Source organism: Notothenia rossii (genome assembly GCF_949606895.1).
Source record: "Notothenia rossii genome assembly, chromosome: 3".
Classification (NCBI taxonomy): Eukaryota; Metazoa; Chordata; class Actinopteri; order Perciformes; family Nototheniidae; genus Notothenia; species Notothenia rossii.
In genome coordinates, this window is record NC_136901.1 from 91,906,864 (window position 1) to 91,927,444 (window position 20,581).

A 20,581-nucleotide genomic window follows, 5' to 3' on the forward strand; every position below is an offset into this window, starting at 1 on the left:
CTTCATGTCTCCTCTACATCAACATGTGTCCCCTCTTCTTCATGTCTCCTCTACATCAACATGTGTCCCCTCTTCTTCATGTCTCTTCTACATCAACATGTGTCCCCTCTTCTTCATGTCTCTTTTACATCAACATGTGTCCCCTCTTCTTCATGTCTCTTTTACATCAACATGTGTCCCCTCTTCTCCATGTCTCTTCTACATCAACATGTGTCCCCTCTTCTCCATGTCTCTTCTACATCAACATGTGTCCCCTCTTCTTCATGTCTCCTCTACATCAACATGTGTCCCCTCTTCTTCATGTCTCCTCTACATCAACATGTGTCCCCTCTTCTTCATGTCTCTTCTACATCAACATGTGTCCCCTCTTCTTCATGTCTCCTCTACATCAACATGTGTCCCTTCCTCTTCATGTCTCTTCTACATCAACATGTGTCCCCTCTTCTTCATGTCTCTTCTACATCAACATGTGTCCCCTCTTCTTTATGTCTCTTCTACATCAACATGTGTCCCCTCTTCTTCATGTCTCTTCTACATCAACATGTGTCCCCTCTTCTTTATGTCTCTTCTACATCAACATGTGTCCCCTCTTCTTCGTGTCTCTTCTACATCAACATGTGTCCCCTCTTCTTCATGTCTCTTCTACATCAACATGTGTCCCCTCTTCTTCGTGTCTCTTCTACATCAACATGTGTCCCCTCTTCTTCATGTCTCTTTTACATCAACATGTGTCCCCTCTTCTCCATGTCTCTTCTACATCAACATGTGTCCCCTCTTCTCCATGTCTCTTCTACATCAACATGTGTCCCCTCTTCTTCATGTCTCCTCTACATCAACATGTGTCCCCTCTTCTTCATGTCTCCTCTACATCAACATGTGTCCCCTCTTCTTCATGTCTCTTCTACATCAACATGTGTCCCCTCTTCTTCATGTCTCTTTTACATCAACATGTGTCCCCTCTTCTTCATGTCTCTTTTACATCAACATGTGTCCCCTCTTCTCCATGTCTCTTTTACATCAACATGTGTCCCCTCTTCTTCATGTCTCTTCTACATCAACATGTGTCCCCTCTTCTTCATGTCTCTTCTACATCAACATGTGTCCCCTCTTCTTCATGTCTCCTCTACATCAACATGTGTCCCCTCTTCTTCATGTCTCCTCTACATCAACATGTGTCCCCTCTTCTTCATGTCTCTTTTACATCAACATGTGTCCCCTCTTCTTCATGTCTCCTCTACATCAACATGTGTCCCTTCCTCTTCATGTCTCTTCTACATCAACATGTGTCCCCTCTTCTTCATGTCTCTTCTACATCAACATGTGTCCCCTCTTCTTTATGTCTCTTCTACATCAACATGTGTCCCCTCTTCTTCATGTCTCTTCTACATCAACATGTGTCCCCTCTTCTTTATGTCTCTTCTACATCAACATGTGTCCCCTCTTCTTCATGTCTCCTCTACATCAACATGTGTCCCTTCCTCTTCATGTCTCTTCTACATCAACATGTGTCCCCTCTTCTCCATGTCTCCTCTACATCAACATGTGTCCCCTCTTCTTCATGTCTCTTCTACATCAACATGTGTCCCCTCTTCTCCATGTCTCTTCTACATCAACATGTGTCCCCTCTTCTTCATGTCTCTTCTACATCAACATGTGTCCCCTCTTCTTCATGTCTCCTCTACATCAACATGTGTCCCCTCTTCTCCATGTCTCTTCTACATCAACATGTGTCCCCTCTTCTTCATGTCTCTTCTACATCAACATGTGTCCCCTCTTCTTCATGTCTCTTCTACATCAACATGTGTCTCCTCTTCTTCATGTCTCTTCTACATCAACATGTGTCCCCTCTTCTCCATGTCTCTTCTACATCAACATGTGTCCCCTCTTCTTCATGTCTCTTCTACATCAACATGTGTCCCTTCTTCTTCATGTCTCTTCTACATCAACATGTGTCCCCTCTTCTTCATGTCTCCTCTACATCAACATGTGTCCCCTCTTTTTCATGTCTCTTCTACATCAACATGTGTCCCCTCTTCTCCATGTCTCTTCTACATCAACATGTGTCCCCTCTTCTCCATGTCTCTTCTACATCAACATGTGTCCCCTCTTCTTCATGTCTCTTCTACATCAACATGTGTCCCTTCTTCTTCATGTCTCTTCTACATCAACATGTGTCCCCTCTTCTCCATGTCTCTTCTACATCAACATGTGTCCCCTCTTCTTCATGTCTCTTCTACATCAACATGTGTCCCCTCTTCTTCATGTCTCCTCTAAATCAACATGTGTCCCCTCTTTTTCATGTCTCTTCTACATCCACATGTGTCCCCTCTTCTCCATGTCTCTTCTACATCAACATGTGTCCCCTCTTCTTCATGTCTCTTCTACAACAACATGTGTCCCCTCTTCTTCATGTCTCTTCTACATCAACATGTGTCCCCTCTTCTCCATGTCTCTTCTACATCAACATGTGTCCCCTCTTCTTCATGTCTCTTCTACATCAACATGTGTCCCCTCTTCTCCATGTCTCTTCTACATCAACATGTGTCCTCTCTTCTTCATGTCTCTTCTACATCAACATGTGTCCCCTCTTCTCCATGTCTCTTCTACATCAACATGTGTCCCCTCTTCTTCATGGCTCTTCTACATCAACATGTGTCCCCTCTTCTCCATGTCTCTTCTACATCAACATGTGTCCTCTCTTCTTCATGTCTCTTCTACATCAACATGTGTCCCCTCTTCTCCATGTCTCTTCTACATCAACATGTGTCCCCTCTTCTTCATGTCTCTTCTACATCAACATGTGTCCCCTATACTCCATGTCTCTTCTACATCAACATGTGTCCCCTCTTCTCCATGTCTCTTCTACATCATCATGTGTCCCCTCTTCTTCATGTCTCTTCTACAACAACATATGTCCCCTCTTCTTCATGTCTCTTCTACATCAACATGTGTCCCCTCTTCTCCATGTCTCTTCTACATCAACATGTGTCCCCTCTTCTCCATGTATCTTCTACATCAACATGTGTCCCCTCTTCTTCATGTCTCTTCTACATCAACATGTGTCCCCTCTTCTCCATGTCTCTTCTACATCATCATGTGTCCCCTCTTCTTCATGTCTCTTCTACAACAACATGTGTCCCCTCTTCTTCATGTCTCTTCTACATCAACATGTGTCCCCTCTTCTCCATGTCTCTTCTACATCAACATGTGTCCCCTCTTCTTCATGTCTCTTCTACATCAACATGTGTCCCCTCTTCTCCATGTCTCTTCTACATCAACATGTGTCCCCTCTTCTCCATGTCTCTTCTACATCAACATGTGTCCCCTCTTCTCCATGTCTCTTCTACATCAACATGTGTCCCCTCTTCTTCATGTCTCTTCTACATCATCATGTGTCCCCTCTTCTTCATGTCTCTTCTACATCAACATGTGTCCCCTCTTCTCCATGCATCTTCTACATCAACATGTGTCCCCTCTTCTTCATGTCTCTTCTACATCAACATGTGTCCCCTCTTCTTCATGTCTCTTCTACATCAACATGTCCCCTCTGTGGAAAGAGACTGAAAGTTTCAGGAACAAAGATTCTCTCTCTTTTAGATCCATTTCTATAAAAACCTGTCTGAAAATGAGCTGATCAGATTTTGGCCACTTTGTGATGTCATAACGATGTGTTGTCTTGTGTAAACATTAGCCAATCACCAACCAAGGTAACCCCCCCCCCCCCCCCCCCCCCCTTATCACCTGAATCTCCTTCTAGAGCACCATTGAGTTCTTTGTAACCAAATGTCTCTCAGAGGGGCGTGGGGAGGGGCTCCTTTTTTTCATCTAAAGTAACAGACAGAAAATCAGCACTTTGGAAACAGAGCTGAAACAGAGGGGATTATGGGTAATGCTGCAATGATCTGTTTTGTGTTTCAGCCAATCAGAGACAGGTTCTGTATATATCTGAGACCTGTGATGTATTGATGAGAAACAGTTTAATAGGGGACCTTTTAATTTCTGTTTCTTTTGGTAACAGTCAGTGACAGCAGGAGCACAGACATGTGATCAGATCACAATGACAACACATTCAACTCTACTATAATATATTATGATATATTATATAAAATGGACTGACAGCAAATCTCTATCAGAACATGTCAAATATGTTTTCATCAAATGCTTCAAGTTAATATAATGTTTCCTCTTGTTTTAACACATGTTGTAATATATGTGTTATTATAGACTTACTGACTGTGGACTCTCAGAGACTGAATGTGAAGTCGTGGCCTCAGCTCTGAAGTCGGACCCCTCCCATCTGAGAGATCTGTACCTGAGTCACAACCCTCTGAAGGATTCAGGAGTGGAGCTGCTGAGTTCTGGACTAAAGAGTCCAAACTGCAGACTGGAGGCTCTCAGGTCAGTTCACTGACTGCAGTTCATACAGATCTGTTTGTGTTTATGATTTTCTGAATTTGAACAAATACATTTTAATTGTTATTTCTTCCATGTTTGCTAATGACTGAATATTGATCAGAGTAACAAAGAGAAGGTGAATGTGTGAGGGAGAGAGTTTGAGCTTCCACAGACTCACCCTGTGCTCCATGAGTCAGTGGAGATGCTGTCAGTACTGATGAGCTGTGAGGGAGATGAAGGAGTTGTGTGTTATGTTCACATTTCGCACCCTTTGGTAATGTTCGGGTCAAATTGACCCGGGACATATTTCAGGGTTTCAAAAAAATACAGAACTAAATTCAACATGCACATTTCCTTATATATATTGTCTTTAACTCATTCCCCAACAATATAAATGAAATATATGATTAGTTTTTGAAAATACTCTTTGCTAGATCAAAGTGTCCATGGTTTTTTGTGTTAAAAATATCATTTATGTTAAAAAAAAAATACACTATAATAAAAACTAGGTTTACATTTTGCTCATGCTTTTCTAGGACAAATGTAAATGAAACATTTTTTCATTAATGTTTGTTATTTTTAATCTGTCATATAATAATCAAAGCCCTGAAGGAAATAAAGCAATTTAGCAGCAATTAAAACACAAGAACCACACATCCAAAAGTGTTTGGCTGTGAAATAGAGAGAGAAGGAAACATCCATATAAATGACATAGAACAGATATAAACACAAAGCAAATCAAAACAATTAACAGTCACTATTCATAAAATACAGTATATCCAAAAAAGATATTGATGAAGTGACGCTGCAGAACATCATGTGAGTCAATGGGCAAGTCTGTTTAGGAAACACATGATGTAGAACTTCTTCCTGTGTATAGCACAGGTGTACTTGTTGCAGTTGCTGCATGTAGTCTGTGTCTTGGAGTCCTTTGAGGGTCCACAGACCTAACAGCTGGCTGTGGGGGTCTTCCAGAAGCTGGCTGTGGGGGTTATCCAGCAGCTGGCTCTGAGTCAAGTTCATCTTCCAATTCGCTGTCAAATTCTGAGTTTACCTCCACATTATCCTCGTCTTCAGAAATGTCTTCCTGTTCCACTTCACCATGTTCTTCTAATGCATTCCACTCACTCTCCTCCATTATTAGCTCCAAGGCTCTGAGCAGAATATCTTTTGGCCATTTTGTTGGTAGATAATTGAAGTTCTGCACTTCACTGTAACTACACTGATGTCTCTGATTAGTCCCTCCTCCGGCGTGCAGGTGCGAGGGGGACAGTGTGAGAAAATGTAAAATGTTTCTAATGTTCTAGGATAGTTTTGTGTACAAACTACAAAGGGTAGAGATCAAGGGAAACCAGGATCAAACAGCTTGTGTGTGTGTGTGTGTGTGTGTGTGTGTGTGTGTGTCATCCGGGTCAGATCCTAACCTCTTATGAAGGACATAAATGCGGGTGGGCATTTTTTTCATAAGTGGATACAATTAAAAACAATTCCACATGTCCTTCACAATAAATAAAGTTTTTTTCCTAAAGAAACTATTATTCTTCCACTGTTAGTTGTTAAAGTAAATGTATGTTTTCTTTAGTAAATGGTCTGAATAAAGAAGGTCCTCTGAACTAATATTAGTTTTACATAAAGTTTACTTTGTGACATAGAAATGTTTATGTTCCCAATAGGGCTTCACGATTTGGTGAAAAAGTCATATTGAGATTATTGTGGACAATATTGTGATTTGTGATTGAATGAACAAAGTGTAATATGTACTTGGTCAGGGAAAGGAAAGAGCACAGACAAATGATCATTTTGAAATCTGTATTCCTCAAAGAATCATAAACAACAACAACAACAACAGCAATATCTGAGTAGTAGGCTACTTTTTGAAAATAACTTAGAAATTGACAAAATAAAAATAAATACGAAAATATATCTTCTTTGAAAATAAAGGTTTTCTCTGCATACTTTCTGCACTACTATCCAGTAAATATAAGAACACATGCACATGTTCATTAAATAAGACATCTGGATGCCCAAACAAATGAACCTGAAAAGGATATTGCATTGTTTTTGTTACTTTCATTGCTATTGTATACATTTCTTGAGTGTAATTTAACTCAACTTCCTGTTTTATTTAGACATGCTTTTATTTTGAATGCGACTTTGCCTATTAACAGGAAGCTACTGTTCCCAAAGAAAAACACTTGACGGAGATGAACGGAGATAAAGTACAGACATTAACGGAGATATCTACATTTAAATACGGCGATATCAAAAGAAAGAGTTTACATTAAAGTATTAGCAAGAGGCACAAGGTTAGTGTTCACTGATATAAACATGTGTCCTGATTCGTTTATACTGTTTTATAACTTTGCGGTTCACTTGTTTAATGGTTTGCTAAAGTGATGCTAATAGTGAAGCTTAACTATAGTTGTTGTTTTGTGTCTTTGTGTAGCTCTTACGTTGATTTTTGGAGTTTTCAATAAATGAGAAATCATCAGTCAAGTGTACGACCATCTTTGGGAGGGATGTGCTACACTTGGTGTTCCGGTTTCCTGTTGTTAGCATTCCAGCTTCACAGTAGCATCCAGCTAGCACGTTCTTGTGTTTGTAGTTAAATGTAAAATAAAGTGTGGAGTTCCATATTAAACACACCACCTCCGACTCCCACTCATCGGCTCTACACCACGCACATTTGATTATTTAATTAAATCACAGCCTGTTGCGGTTATGTAATCGCATAAGCTGGTATTGCGATTTCGATTAATCGTGCAGCCCTAGTTCCCAATCATTTAGATGTGTTTTCCCAGATAATAAACAGAAGGCTGATATAAAGATGATCCTCAATAACAGAATGACGGTCACTGTTATTCAGGGAAAGATCATTGATTAGGACGCAGTAATGATGAGCTGCACATTTCAGACCTGAACATCTGACTGGATTATAAACTGATTTTTATCCTCATCATGTTTTCTTTATTCAGTCTGGAGAGATGCAGTTTGTCAGAGATCAGCTGTTCTGCTCTGATCTCAGCTCTGAAGTCCAACATCCATCTGAGAGATCTGAACCTGAGTCTCAACGATCTGCAGGATTCAGGAGTGGAGCTGCTGAGAGATCTTCTGGAGAGTCCAGACTGCAGACTGGAGACCCTCAGGTCAGTTCACTGACTCTCTGTTACTGCTGGAGGTCTCACATGTTTCATTAGTTATTCAACTTATTCTTCTACATATATATAACATCCATACGTTTGTAAATGTTGTTTTGTTCACATTTGTATTTCTCTAGATGTAGTCTGCAGTCATAACAGTTGATTGTTTCCTAAAGAAACTATTATTCTTCCACTGTTAGTTGTTAAAGTAAATGTATGTTTTCTTTAGTAAATGGTCTGAATAAAGAAGGTCCTCTGAACTAATATTAGTTTTACATAAAGTTGACTTTGTGACATAGAAATGTTTATGTTCCCAATAGGGCTTCACGATTTGGTGAAAAAGTAAAATTGAGATTATTGTGGACAATATTGAGATTTGTGATTGAATCAGGTTCAGGTTATTTATTTGTACCCTTAGGTAGATTCTGTTTGCAGAGAAAAAGACACAAGGGTTCCATCCTGACACTAAAAACAAACACAAACAACACATCTCTAATAAAGGACAAGTAAAAGTACAAGTATACCCTGCTCAACCAAATCTCCAAATATTTGAAAAACATTTTAAGAAGGAAAACACTAGTACAAACATGGACATTCAAAATTCACAATTAAATCAATAAATAAAAATAGGCATCTGTGTGACGCTCCTATGATGTGTTAATTTGTGCAATAGCTGCTGGGATCAAACTGTTTGTATACCGCTTCGTTCTACTCCTTGGGACGAGTAACCTCCGGCCCGGAGGAAGAAGCTTGAATTCTGAGTGCAGAGGGTGGGAGTCATCGTCTAATGTGGAGCTGGATAACAGCTGTAACTGCCTGAGGTACAGGGGTCTCCAGGTTTAGCTGTGGCTCACCAATCAGTCTGCTGGACCACTTGATGATCTGACTCAGAGAGTTTCTGCTCTTTAAAGTCAGGTTGCCATGACATTAGTGAAAAAGACAGAATTGACTCGATAAAAGCACGATAAAACATAATCATCCTGGTTTTGTCAATGTTAAAATAGGACAATTTCCTAAGACAGTACAAACGCTGGTGTCCCCTTTTGCACACAGCTTCACAGTTTGGATCAGAGCTCCATTTTGAGTCAATAATTGTCCCGAGATATTTGTATGAATAGGCGCTTTCACACCGCAGTACTTTTCCCACAAAGGTTCATGAGAACTTCGTTCATCAGAACTCTTTAGTTCTGATGAACTAAGTACAGATCGCGTTCACACCGGAATAAGTCCCTGGGGAAGGATTAGGCAAATGAAGCCGCTGACGTTACTTCGTCTTCTTCTGCTTTGGGTTTACTGGCAGGCCGCAAACAACTTCACGGCGTATACTGCCACCCGGAGTCCCCGGACGGAAGTCCCCGGAGTTGGGGACTGGCTTCAGTAGAAGCTGCTGGGACTCCCAGCAGCTTCTACTGTGCTTCACTTCACTTCACTGTGCTCCATGAGTCAGTGGAGATGCTGTCAGTACTGATGAGCTGTGAGGGAGATGAAGGAGTTGATAAAAATCTGATCAAAGTGAAAGATCCAGATTATCAGTGAATTGTTTCTAAATCATCTCTGACATTAAAACCCTGTTTAACTCTGAACAGATTATTAAACCTGGAGTTATTTCAAACAGGAACTTTGTTTTCTAAACTTACATCATGTTTTCTTTATTCAGAGTGAGGGGCTGCAGGTTGTCAGAGATCAGCTGTTCTGTTCTGATCTCAGCTCTGAAGTCCAACACCCATCTGAGAGATCTGGAACTGAGTGGGAACGCTCTGAAGGATTCAGGAGTGGAGCTGAGAGATCTTCTGGAGAGTCCAGACTGCAGACTGGAGACTCTCAGGTCAGTTCACTGACTCTCTGTTACTGCTGGAGGTCTCACATGTTTCATTAGTTATTCAACTTATTCTTCTACATATATATAACATCCATACGTTTGTAAATGTTGTTTATTCACATTTGTATTTCTCTAGATGTAGTCTGCAGTCATAACAGTTGATTGTTTCCTAAAGAAACTATTATTCTTCCACTGTTAGTTGTTAAAGTAAATGTATGTTTTCTTTAGTAAATGGTCTGAATAAAGAAGCTCCTCTGAACTAATATTAGTTTTACATAAAGTTGACTTTGTGACATAGAAATGTTTATGTTCCCAATAGGGCTTCACGATTTGGTGAAAAAGTCATATTGAGATTATTGTGGACAATATTGTGATTTGTGATTGAATGAACAAAGTGTAAAATGTACTTGGTCAGGGAAAGGAAAGAGCACAGACACATGATCATTTTGAGATCTGTATTCCTCAAAGAATCGTAAACAAATACAACAACAACAACAATATCTGAGTAGTAGGCTACTGTTTGAAAATAACTTAGAATTTGACAAAATAAAATAAATACCAAAATATATCTTCTTTGAAAATAAAGGTTTTCTCTGCATACTTTCTGCACTACTATCCAGTAAATATAAGAACACATGCACATGTTCATTAAATAAGACATCTGGATGCCCAAACAAATGAACCTGAAAAGGATATTGCATTGTTTTTGTTACTTTCATTGCTATTGTATACATTTCTTAAGTGTAATTTAACTCAACTTCCTGTTTTATTTAGACATGCTTTTATTTTGAAGGCGACTTTCCCTATTAGCAGGAAGCTCCTGTTCCCAAAGAAAAACACTTGACGGAGATGAACGGAGATAAAGTACAGACATTAACGGAGATATCTACATTTAAATACGGCGATATCAAAAGAAAGAGTTTACATTAAAGTATTAGCAAGAGGCACAAGGTTAGTGTTAACTGATATAAACATGTGTCCTGATTCGTTTATACTGTTTTATAACTTTGCGGTTCACTTGTTTAATGGTTTGCTAAAGTGATGCTAATATGGATGAAGCTTAAGCGTAGTTGTTGTTTTGTGTCGTTGTGTAGCTCTTACGTTGATTTTTGGAGTTTTCAATAAATGAGAAATCATCAATCAAGTGTACGACCATCTTTCGGAGGGATGTGCTACACTTGGTGTTCCGGTTTCCTGTTGTTAGCATTCCAGCTTCACAGTAGCATGCAGCTAGCACGTTCTTGTGTGTGTAGTTAAATGGAAAATAAAGTGTGGAGTTCCATATTAAACACACCGCCTCCGACTCCCATTCATCGGCTCTACACCACGCACATTTGATTATTTAATTAAATCACAGCCTGTTGCGGTTATGTAATCGCACAAGCTGATATCGCGATTTCGATTAATCGTGCAGCCCTAGTTCCCAATTATTTAGACGTGTTTTCACAGATAATAAACAGAAGGCTGATATAAAGATGATCCTCAAGAACAGAATGAGGGTCACTGTTATTCAGGGAAAGATCATTGATTAGGACGCAGTAATGATGAGCTGCACATTTCAGACCTGAACATCTGACTGGATTATAAACTGATTTTTATCCTCATCATGTTTTCTTTATTCAGACTGAGGAGCTGCTGGTTGTCAGAGATCAGCTGTTCTGCTCTGATCTCAGCTCTGAAGTCCAACATCCATCTGAGAGATCTGGAACTGAGTTACAACGCTCTGAAGGATTCAGGAGTGAAGCTGCTGAGAGATCTTCTGGAGAGTCCAGACTGCAGACTGGAGACCCTCAGGTCAGTTCACTGACTCTCTGTTACTGCTGGAGATCTCACATGTTTCATTAGTTATTCAACTTATTCTTCTACATATATATAACATCCATACGTTTGTAAATGTTGTTTTGTTCACATTTGTATTTCTCTAGATGTAGTCTGCAGTCATAACAGTTGATTGTTTCCTAAAGAAACTATTATTCTTCCACTGTTAGTTGTTAAAGTAAATGTATGTTTTCTTTAGTAAATGGTCTGAATAAAGAAGGTCCTCTGAACTAATATTAGTTTTACATAAAGTTGACTTTGTGACATAGAAATGTTTATGTTCCCAATAGGGCTTCACGATTTGGTGAAAAAGTCATATTGAGATTATTGTGAACAATATTGAGATTTGTGATTGAATCAGGTTCAGGTTATTTATTTGTACCCGAAGGTAGATTCTGTTTGCAGAGAAAAAGACACAAGGGTTCCATCCTGACACTAAAAACAAACACAAACAACACATCTCTAAGAAAGGACAAGTAAAAGTACAAGTATACCCTGCTCAACCAAATCTCCAAATATTTGAAAAACATTTTAAGAAGGAAAACACTAGAACAAACATGGACATTCAAAATTCACAATTAAATAAATAAATAAAAATAGGCATCTGTGTGACGCTCCTATGATGTGTTGATTTGTGCAATAGCTGCTGGGATCAAACTGTTTGTATACCGCTTCGTTCTACTCCTTGGGACGAGTAACCTCCGGCCCGGAGGAAGAAGCTTGAATTCTGAGTGCAGAGGGTGGGAGTCATCGTCTAATGTGGAGCTGGATAACAGCTGTAACTGCCTGAGGTACAGGGGTCTCCAGGTTTAGCTGTGGCTCACCAATCAGTCTGCTGGACCACTTTATGATCTGACTCAGAGAGTTTCTGCTCTTTAAAGTCAGGTTACCATGACATTAGTGAAAAAGACAGAACTGACTCGATAAAAGCACGATAAAACCTAATCATCCTGGTTTTGTCAATGTTAAAATAGGACAATTTCCTAAGACAGTACAAACGCTGGTGCCCCCTTTTGCACACAGCTTCACAGTTTGGATCAGAGCTCCACTTTGAGTCAATAATTGTCCCGAGATATTTGTATGAATAGGCGCTTTCACACCGCAGTACTTTTCCCACAAAGGTTCATGAGAACTTAGTTCATCAGAACTCTTTAGTTCTGATGAACTAAGTACAGATCGCGTTCACACCGGAATAAGTCCCCGGGGAAGGATTAGGCAAATGAAGCCGCTGACGTTACTTCGTCTTCTTCTGCTTTGGGTTTACTGGCAGGCCGCAAACAACTTCACGGCGTATACTGCCACCCGGAGTCCCCGGACGGAAGTCCCCGGAGTTGGGGACTGGCTTCAGTAGAAGCTGCTGGGACTCCCAGCAGCTTCTACTGTGCTTCACTTCACTTCACTGTGCTCCATGAGTCAGTGGAGATGCTGTCAGTACTGATGAGCTGTGAGGGAGATGAAGGAGTTGTTAAACATCTGATCAAAGTGAAAGATCCAGATTATCAGTGGATTGTTTCTAAATCATCTCTGACATTAAAACCCTGTTTAACTCTGAACAGATTATTAAACCTGGAGTTATTTCAAACAGGAACTTTGTTTTCTAAAGTTACATCATGTTTTCTTTATTCAGTCTGAGGGGCTGCTGGTTGTCAGAGATCAGCTGTTCTGCTCTGGCCTCAGCTCTGAAGTCCAACATCCATTTGAGAGAGCTGGACCTGAGTCAGAACGATCTGAAGGATTCAGGAGTGGAGCTGCTGAGAGATCTTCTGGAGAGTCCAGACTGCAGACTGGAGACCCTCAGGTCAGTAAGGGGTCTCTGCTGGTTCAGCAGTATTGTATCAAACACAGGGAGGTGTTTCTCTCTCTGGGGAATCTCAACAGATCAGTGATGTTACCCACTGACTGCAGGCTCTCTCATTCTTCCATCAACTATAGAAGGCCAGCTGGAAATGCAAACATTTATATATATTATTATTTATTTATAGCCACTGTCATTTTGTTTTGTATATATTGATTGTTGTATTGTTTTATTTAGGTCTTAATGTGTGCACATGTCAACATGTGTCTTTGATTCTGTGTATATATATATATAAATATTTACACACATATTTTTAAATACATTTGTTTTTATATTCTGGATTGTGGGAAACGGTATTTCGATCTCTCTGTCTGTGCACACAAACTGGAAGATTGACACTAAAGCTGACTTTGACTTGACATTTAGTAATCAACTCTCTCACAGACAAATGGGGTTTGACTGAAGAGTGGAAAAGGTAGTCTGTTTTGATGGGATGTTTTTAGTTTCTAGACTAATGACTGGTTCCTTCCTGTAATGCAGCTGAGAGCAGTCAGTCGTAGTGTTTGCAGAGAAGATATGATGGGATGGAAAGCATGAGATCAGTCAGGACTCTGAAGCTGACTCAAAGAACAAACACTTCTTTTAAACTGGATCTAAAACTGTTGGGTTGTGTTCATCCCTACAGGATCAGAGGAGAGAAGATCAGAGCCAAGATCCAGAAGACCTGTGAGTACTGAATATCCTCCATTCATCCAGATATGAAACTCTTTCATGGAGCATGACCTCAGAGGAAAACAACACTCTTGTTTTTCTCTCTTCATCATTCTGGATGTTTCTCTTCATGTTTTATCATCATCATTATTCTCTCTCTCTCTCCTCCTCCTCTCAGGTGACAGGAAGTGAAGACACACAGAAAGGTGAGAGGTGAAGTTTGTTTATTGAGGTTTCACCACGGAATAAATGTAGTTATTGGTTTTTCTGGAGAAAAAAAAGTCCTGCATTCAAAATGTTCCTCAAGTGAAAGTAGAAAAGTATTCTCATCAAAATATAGTGAAAGTAGAAACAGTGAAAGTAGTCATTGTGCAGATTGGTCCATTTCAGAATAATAGATATGATATGTTTTATAATGATTGATCATGAAAGTGTTCTCAAAGCTGGTAAAGGAGCAGCTAGTCTGAATGACTTTGTATACTGCAGGGTAGCTGGTGGATTTACTCCAGGTGGAACTAAAGTCTGATTTAACACTTGATTAGATTTCACATCATTCATCCACATCTGAGAAGTAGGGGTGTAACGGTTCACAGAAGTCACGGTTCGGTTCGTACCTCGGTTTGGGGGTCACGGTTCGGTACGGGTTCGGTTCAACAAGAAAAAGCAAAAAAAAAGTCCCAAATGCATAATTCCAGGTTTGTTGTTATTTATTTTTGAACAGTAGTGCAAGTTTCAGTTTAAAAATAAGGAACCATTTTGAATAATTAACTTTATTAAACAGTTCAAAACAAACCACAAACAGTACCACACACACTCAGATGGCCATATTATCTATAATGATGTCAAACAAAAAGGTATCAAGCTGTAAAACTCAAAAGAATGTCTTGAAAATCTTACATCATAAATAAGAAGAAAGTGTTTCAAGAGCTCAAAGTCGTTGAAAAACATATGCCAAAAGCTTCCGTTCTTTATTTTGGTCTTTCATGTCTATTGGTTTATTAAAAACAGCGGGGAGAAGCTGTTGAACTGCTGTTGTCTTTTGCCGGGCTCCGGTGATTGCCAAATCTGGCTGATGCCCTCTGATATGATTTAACATGTTTGGCGTGTTGCCATTAGCATACCGCACCGCTGTCTAACAACGCCGACACACCGTCCTCGTCCGATCCACCACTCGCACACTTCATGGTTATTGTAGTCCACAGGGAACCCGAAATGTTCCCACACAGCTGATTTAAAAGAAGCAGGTGGGTTCTAGCTCCTGTGTGTTATCTGAAATCACCATTCTAACTTTTCTTCTTCTTGTATTGTGTTCGTTTGGTTGTTGTGTTTCTTCTTGTTCTTCATTTGTTGTTTAAGGGCGGCTGGCAAACAGCTTTTAGGCGCAATACCGCCCCCTGGAGTATAAATAGTGTAGTGGATACTGCCCTGAAGGACTTTTTCCCACTCGTAAAAAAAAAGGCGTATTGGTTGTGTGACTGCATGTACCGAACCGTGACAGTACGGGACGAATACGGATACCGTTACACCCCTACTGTGAAGTAACTAAAGGGATTAAAGACATGTAGTGGAGTCAAAGTACACCATGTACCTCTGAACTGTTGTGGAGTAGAAGTACACAGTGGCATAACATGGCAATACTCAAGTAAAGTACAAGTACATCAAAATGGTACTTAAGTACAGTGCTTGAGTAAATGTACTTAGTTCCTCTCCTGATCTGTAAAGCTCTCCAAACATATGCAGGCTAGCATCCGGCAGCTTCTATGTGCTGGGGACCCGTACTCTACATTTCTATCATCAAACTTTGGGCTCCTCCACATCTCTGGGTTCCCAGCAGGACTCTCTGAGCTGCAGACACATTCTTTCTGTGACTTTGATCCAGATATTTGGAGCATAATAACTGAAGCTGTTTCTCCATGTTCAGGAACTCTGAGTCCTGCGGCAGGAAGCGGTCCTTCTCTCCAAGAACTCCTGGAGCCAGGCCTGCAAGCTGCTCCAGAACCAGAGTCCAACCGGTCGACCTCGTGAAGTTAAACTAAACTACACAATTATTAAAGATCATGTTTAAAGTTAAAAAAGGATGCTTTCAGACTGCAGGGTTTCCCACACATAGACTCTACTTGTATACAGGTATATTAACGGCCGCCAAAGTATATTTCGTATATATATATATTTTTTGTATCCGTCCGCAAGCACGACGCCATCTGCGATCGATTAACTAGTGGACAATGATCCCTCGCTCTACGCCTCCTGTACCTGTTCGCTCTGTGTTGGGAAAATACTGAATGTTCCTTCTGTATCAGAGTAGCTCATGATAACAGAGGCTCTACGTAGCTGTGTACGTAGCCGGATGTCTGACTACATGGATGACGCTCATGAGACACTGTGTTGAAGTTATGATAGCTATGTTCCTCAGATTGGCATGATGACACGGCCCCTAGAGAGATAGACATATGACTGTCATGTTTATTGCTTACGCAGGCCTTAGCTAATCTGAACTAATGTCAGCATACTGCTTTGAACCGGTATTCCTCCATCTTGTTGACTGTAACTCCCTCTCTTGTATATAAGCATATCAAGGACTCTACTCTGGGAACTATTTGTCTCACGCAGCCCTGTGTGTGATGACTACTTCCATTCTTGAGAGGATAATAAATACATGGATCCTGATATTGAAGCTCAAGCCGGTGACGAGTGATATTTGTAGAACACTCTGCTATCGCGTGAAGGGTCTGCTAACAAGCGACCAGCAGAAAGGGAGACCTTACGAGAAACAGAGAAGACGACGTAAACATCGTTTCTCTGACTACAGTCAAAGCAGATACTTTGTGGAATATAAAAATGAAACTATAAGAATTACTCAGAATGTTCTTTTACAAATATTTCCAATGTTTCTATCCGAGTGCTTTTCTCTTGAATTATCCATAAATCTTGGAGTTTGTTTCCTGTGTATTTCATCATCTTAAAGGATATTTGATTTCATGTTTTTGTATTTGGGATTGTGGGAATCGATCTCTCTGTCTGTACACACAAACTGAAAGATTGACAATAAAGTTGACTCTGATGTAACTTTCAGATGAAAAATGTTTTTATTGCGTTTCTAGAACGCATAACACGGGTTTGTCCTTTTAGAAATGGAAAGCAAAATGTATGCAAATGACACAATTGTTTGTACTGGTTATATGTACAAAGAGAAAAATAAAAGAAAGCACAAACAATAACGACTAAAGTTATCCCCTACATTCACTGCTAGTGAGCCTCATACACACAAATATTTAGCAGAAATATTGTTAAACTAATATATATGCATGTAATACATATACATAAACATACATGCTACATACACTGCATACATACACACATACATATGCTGCACATAAGCTCTATCAATAACAGATCATTTTACAGAGTGTGGAGTACATTAAAAAAGGTCCCCAGGCTTCCTGAAATGTCCTGTTTCAGTATAGAAGTTCATATCTGATCTTTTCCAGTTTCATGCAGGACATTACATCCGTCAAGCAGCTAGCAGAGAGCAAAGGACAGAGATGGACGTTCTACAGTTAAATGCATCTCCTTTCCTATGACCCCAAATAGAGCGGTGCAGTGATGACGTATTTTTGTAGGCCGACCCTGAAGTAAGCTGCTGGTTCCCTCGACAAAAAGCAACGGGATTTCTCCATAGGATTTAGGAATATTGTAAAAAATAAGATCTGTGGAAAACAAACCTGTTTGATAAATGCACGTTTTGTTCAGTCGGATAATCTCCACATGTCTTCCCTACTTTTAAAATGTTCGAATCCTAAATCTAACGGCCAGAAGCAAAATGCTAACGTTATGCTGTAAAGGAACTACAGCCGAGTCCAGCAGCACGACTTCAACGTCACGCCAACTTCAGATCCATATTCAAACACAGATTCTAAATGGTACGAGTTGAAGCGTTTGTTTGAACAGTTTGCAGGAGGCAGGTACTTGCTTTCAAGCAGAACAGGGCAAACAAACTCAGAGGAGTGTTTACGTGTTCGGCGTAATGACGTACAACGTCCTCCACAACTTCTGTTCAATCAGGAGAGACGGCTTTGATGTAAGAATACGTATTTATTGCAGAGATACACAAATGAATGTAATGGTGATTTTGGCGATTAGGCCCCGTTGTGCAGGAAGTATCATTCGGGAGGGTAGAACCGATCCGATGAAACCCCCCCGGGGTCTAGACCCTGGTGGTGGTGAATGGATAGTTGGGTCGGTCTGAAGAGGAGGGGCTTAGCTTGAGCCTGGATTCAGAGGGACAGGAGGTGAAAAGGGGGGGAGGAGGGTTGCGTCGAGTCACCTGAAATGACAGCTGTCAGAGGAGGGAGCTGCAGACTTAAAAGGCTTAGCAGAGCACTATGATAGGCTCTTGGAAATAGAGCGAAGTGATTGGTTAAGCTGGAGAGTGACGCCCCCGATCACTTATTGAGAGGAGAGAGAGTAGGTACATGAGAATAGTAAATGAAGAGTAAAGACTGTCTTCCTGGTTGAACTTACGCTGAGCTTCATTAGTCCTATTCAGCCACTTGGTCACAACCATCGTTTTTCAGACACTTCAACTCTTCAGAAATCACCAGTGGGGTCACTGCTGATGGATTTAATGTCGTAGAACAAAACGTGATCCGTCTCTTACATTTGTCTCGACCACAGACCTTATTTCCAGATATTTTCCAAAAACGAGTTCAAAAATCCCGTTGACTCTGAGACGAGGGAACAGGAAGTGGTGAAATGCTGACTCACTTCCTGGTTTGAGGACTCGTTCCTGCACCACTCTATAGGGCAGCCAGAGGATTTGGATCCAGTTCAGTGCTGAACACCTGGGATCAAGTTTGAAAGATCTCCGTCCAGTACATATGAATGAGAGAGGCTTTAGCATTCTTTAATTTTTTAAATAAAGAAGATTAATTGTATTAATTGTTCAAAGGAGACAGGCTGCATGTTTGTTAATCTAATAGATCCAAGCTAAAGACATTAAAGTCTCCTTTTATCCTCGGAAAGTTAACGAAAAAAGCTTCCTAAACTTTTATTTTGACAATCACAATTCTGGAGAATCTCCTGACTGGTTTCACATCCACAGTTTGAACCAAAGTCTATGAAGAGTTTATCGCCGGCCACTAGAGGGTAGTGTCACTGCTGTCGCTGCCCAGTTATGCCGTGCTCTGACCCGGTAGTGCTGAGCGGACATTTTAGTTCAAACATTGTTTATTCACTCCACCTCGAGTTGAGACGTTCGTCCACTCTTTCATGTCAAACTGTTTCCACTATTATATTATACTATATATTATACTATTTATATATTATACTATTATACTACTATACTCTGTGTCGTGGTATATATTTGTGTTGATGTAATTGCATGGATGTAATACTTTGTCAGCTTATCTTACTGTATTAATCTGTTTCAGGGTGTCGTCATCCTTGTCAATAAAATACCGGAACTGACATTGAGGAGTGTGTTTCTTCAGTCTACAGATATTTCAGCGTGATGTAGCCCAGATGACTTTTTCTTTTATAAAAGTGTTTTGGTTTTGACACGTGAAAAAGTAGAATATTGCTCCATATATTGTCTCCAGTACTGAGCAAGATCACTCTCTATTCCAGTAAGTCTTCACAAGCTCTGCAGCATTTTGAGGTGACGCTGCACAGATCAGTGCTGCAGAGATACAGCGACGAAGAGGAGGAGGAGGAAGAGGGGAGATGAGAGGAATCCTGCTACGAAGCTGGAATGGGAAAGACGACTTCAGCAGGGAGATGAGGAAGAGGAGATGAGGAAGAGGAGAGGATTAGAATAAGAGAGGCAGGGAGAGGACGGATGAGATGAAGGTAGGCGATGAAAAATATGAGGAGAAATGGAATAGAAATGGAAAGTCTGGGTCTTACCTTGCTTCAGTCTCTGAGGAAAAATACAAATGTTTGGTTGAACTGTCCCTTTAAAGACATCATCACAATGCTCGTCCGAGTCGTCCCCCTTGAGGTGTCAGTTGGAAATTATTTCTCAAAAATCTGACTTTTCTAGGAATAAAACTGAAATGGATTTTATTTCTCAACATTTTGACTTTACCAGTAAAATCCTCAAAATTCCAACTTTTTCAGATGAATTAAGAAATATGTATTTTGGTCAAAATATTGACTTTTTCAGAAAAAATCAGACTTTTTCAGAAAAATTCAGACTTTTCAGAAGAAAATAAAAAAAGATATTTTACTCAAAATTACTTTTTCTCAAAATAATGACTTTTTCAGAAAAAATCTGAAATCTGACTTTTTCAGAATTAAATTCGGATTTTTTTTGGAAAATTCTGACTTTGTAAAAAATCTATCTGACTTTTTTTGAACTATTCTGGGTTTTTCAGAAAAAAACGGTAATCTGACTTATTCAGAAATAAATTCATTCAGACTTTGAAAAATTCAGACTTTTTCAGAACAACCTGAAATCTGATTTTTTTTCGGTAAAATTGTTGTGACCGTTATTTTGAGCACATCACTGTGTTTCACCCTCATGGGGAGTGGAGGATAAACGTTACAAATTCATTTTTTTCAATAAAGGATTTCTAAATCGGTGTTTTGGTTGAACTGTCCCTTTCAAAACAGAAGAGATCGTTTCTATAGCAACCTAAAAAAAAGACACACATGCGGATGCTTTCAAATGTATTAATTCATATATATATATATATATATATATATATATATGTAAGCAATAGCTCACGACAGGCCGTGGTCTAAGAGGGTTGTCGACCCTCCGCTTCGCGTATGGGCCGAACCACGCCCCTTAGCTGTGATATAATGAGCATATATCACGGCCTGAAGTGAGCTATTGCTTTTATAAAACGGTTACCAAGTGTGGCAATATGAAAGAAAAATACACACTCTAATTTAAATAGT

General features: G+C 40.0%; 1 protein-coding gene across 1 annotated transcript in view; it reads left to right on the plus strand.

Moving 5' to 3' along the window:
* LOC307030933 (uncharacterized protein) overlaps window positions 1-20,581 on the plus strand; it is a 354,919-nt gene that overhangs the window by 12,783 nt on the left and 321,555 nt on the right. The window contains exons 7-11 of the mRNA XM_079667564.1: window positions 4,225-4,398; window positions 7,371-7,541; window positions 9,193-9,360; window positions 10,978-11,148; window positions 12,800-12,970. Of these exons, the coding sequence (XP_079523690.1) occupies window positions 4,225-4,398; window positions 7,371-7,541; window positions 9,193-9,360; window positions 10,978-11,148; window positions 12,800-12,970 (855 nt within the window). The remainder of the gene's footprint in view (window positions 1-4,224; window positions 4,399-7,370; window positions 7,542-9,192; window positions 9,361-10,977; window positions 11,149-12,799; window positions 12,971-20,581) is intronic.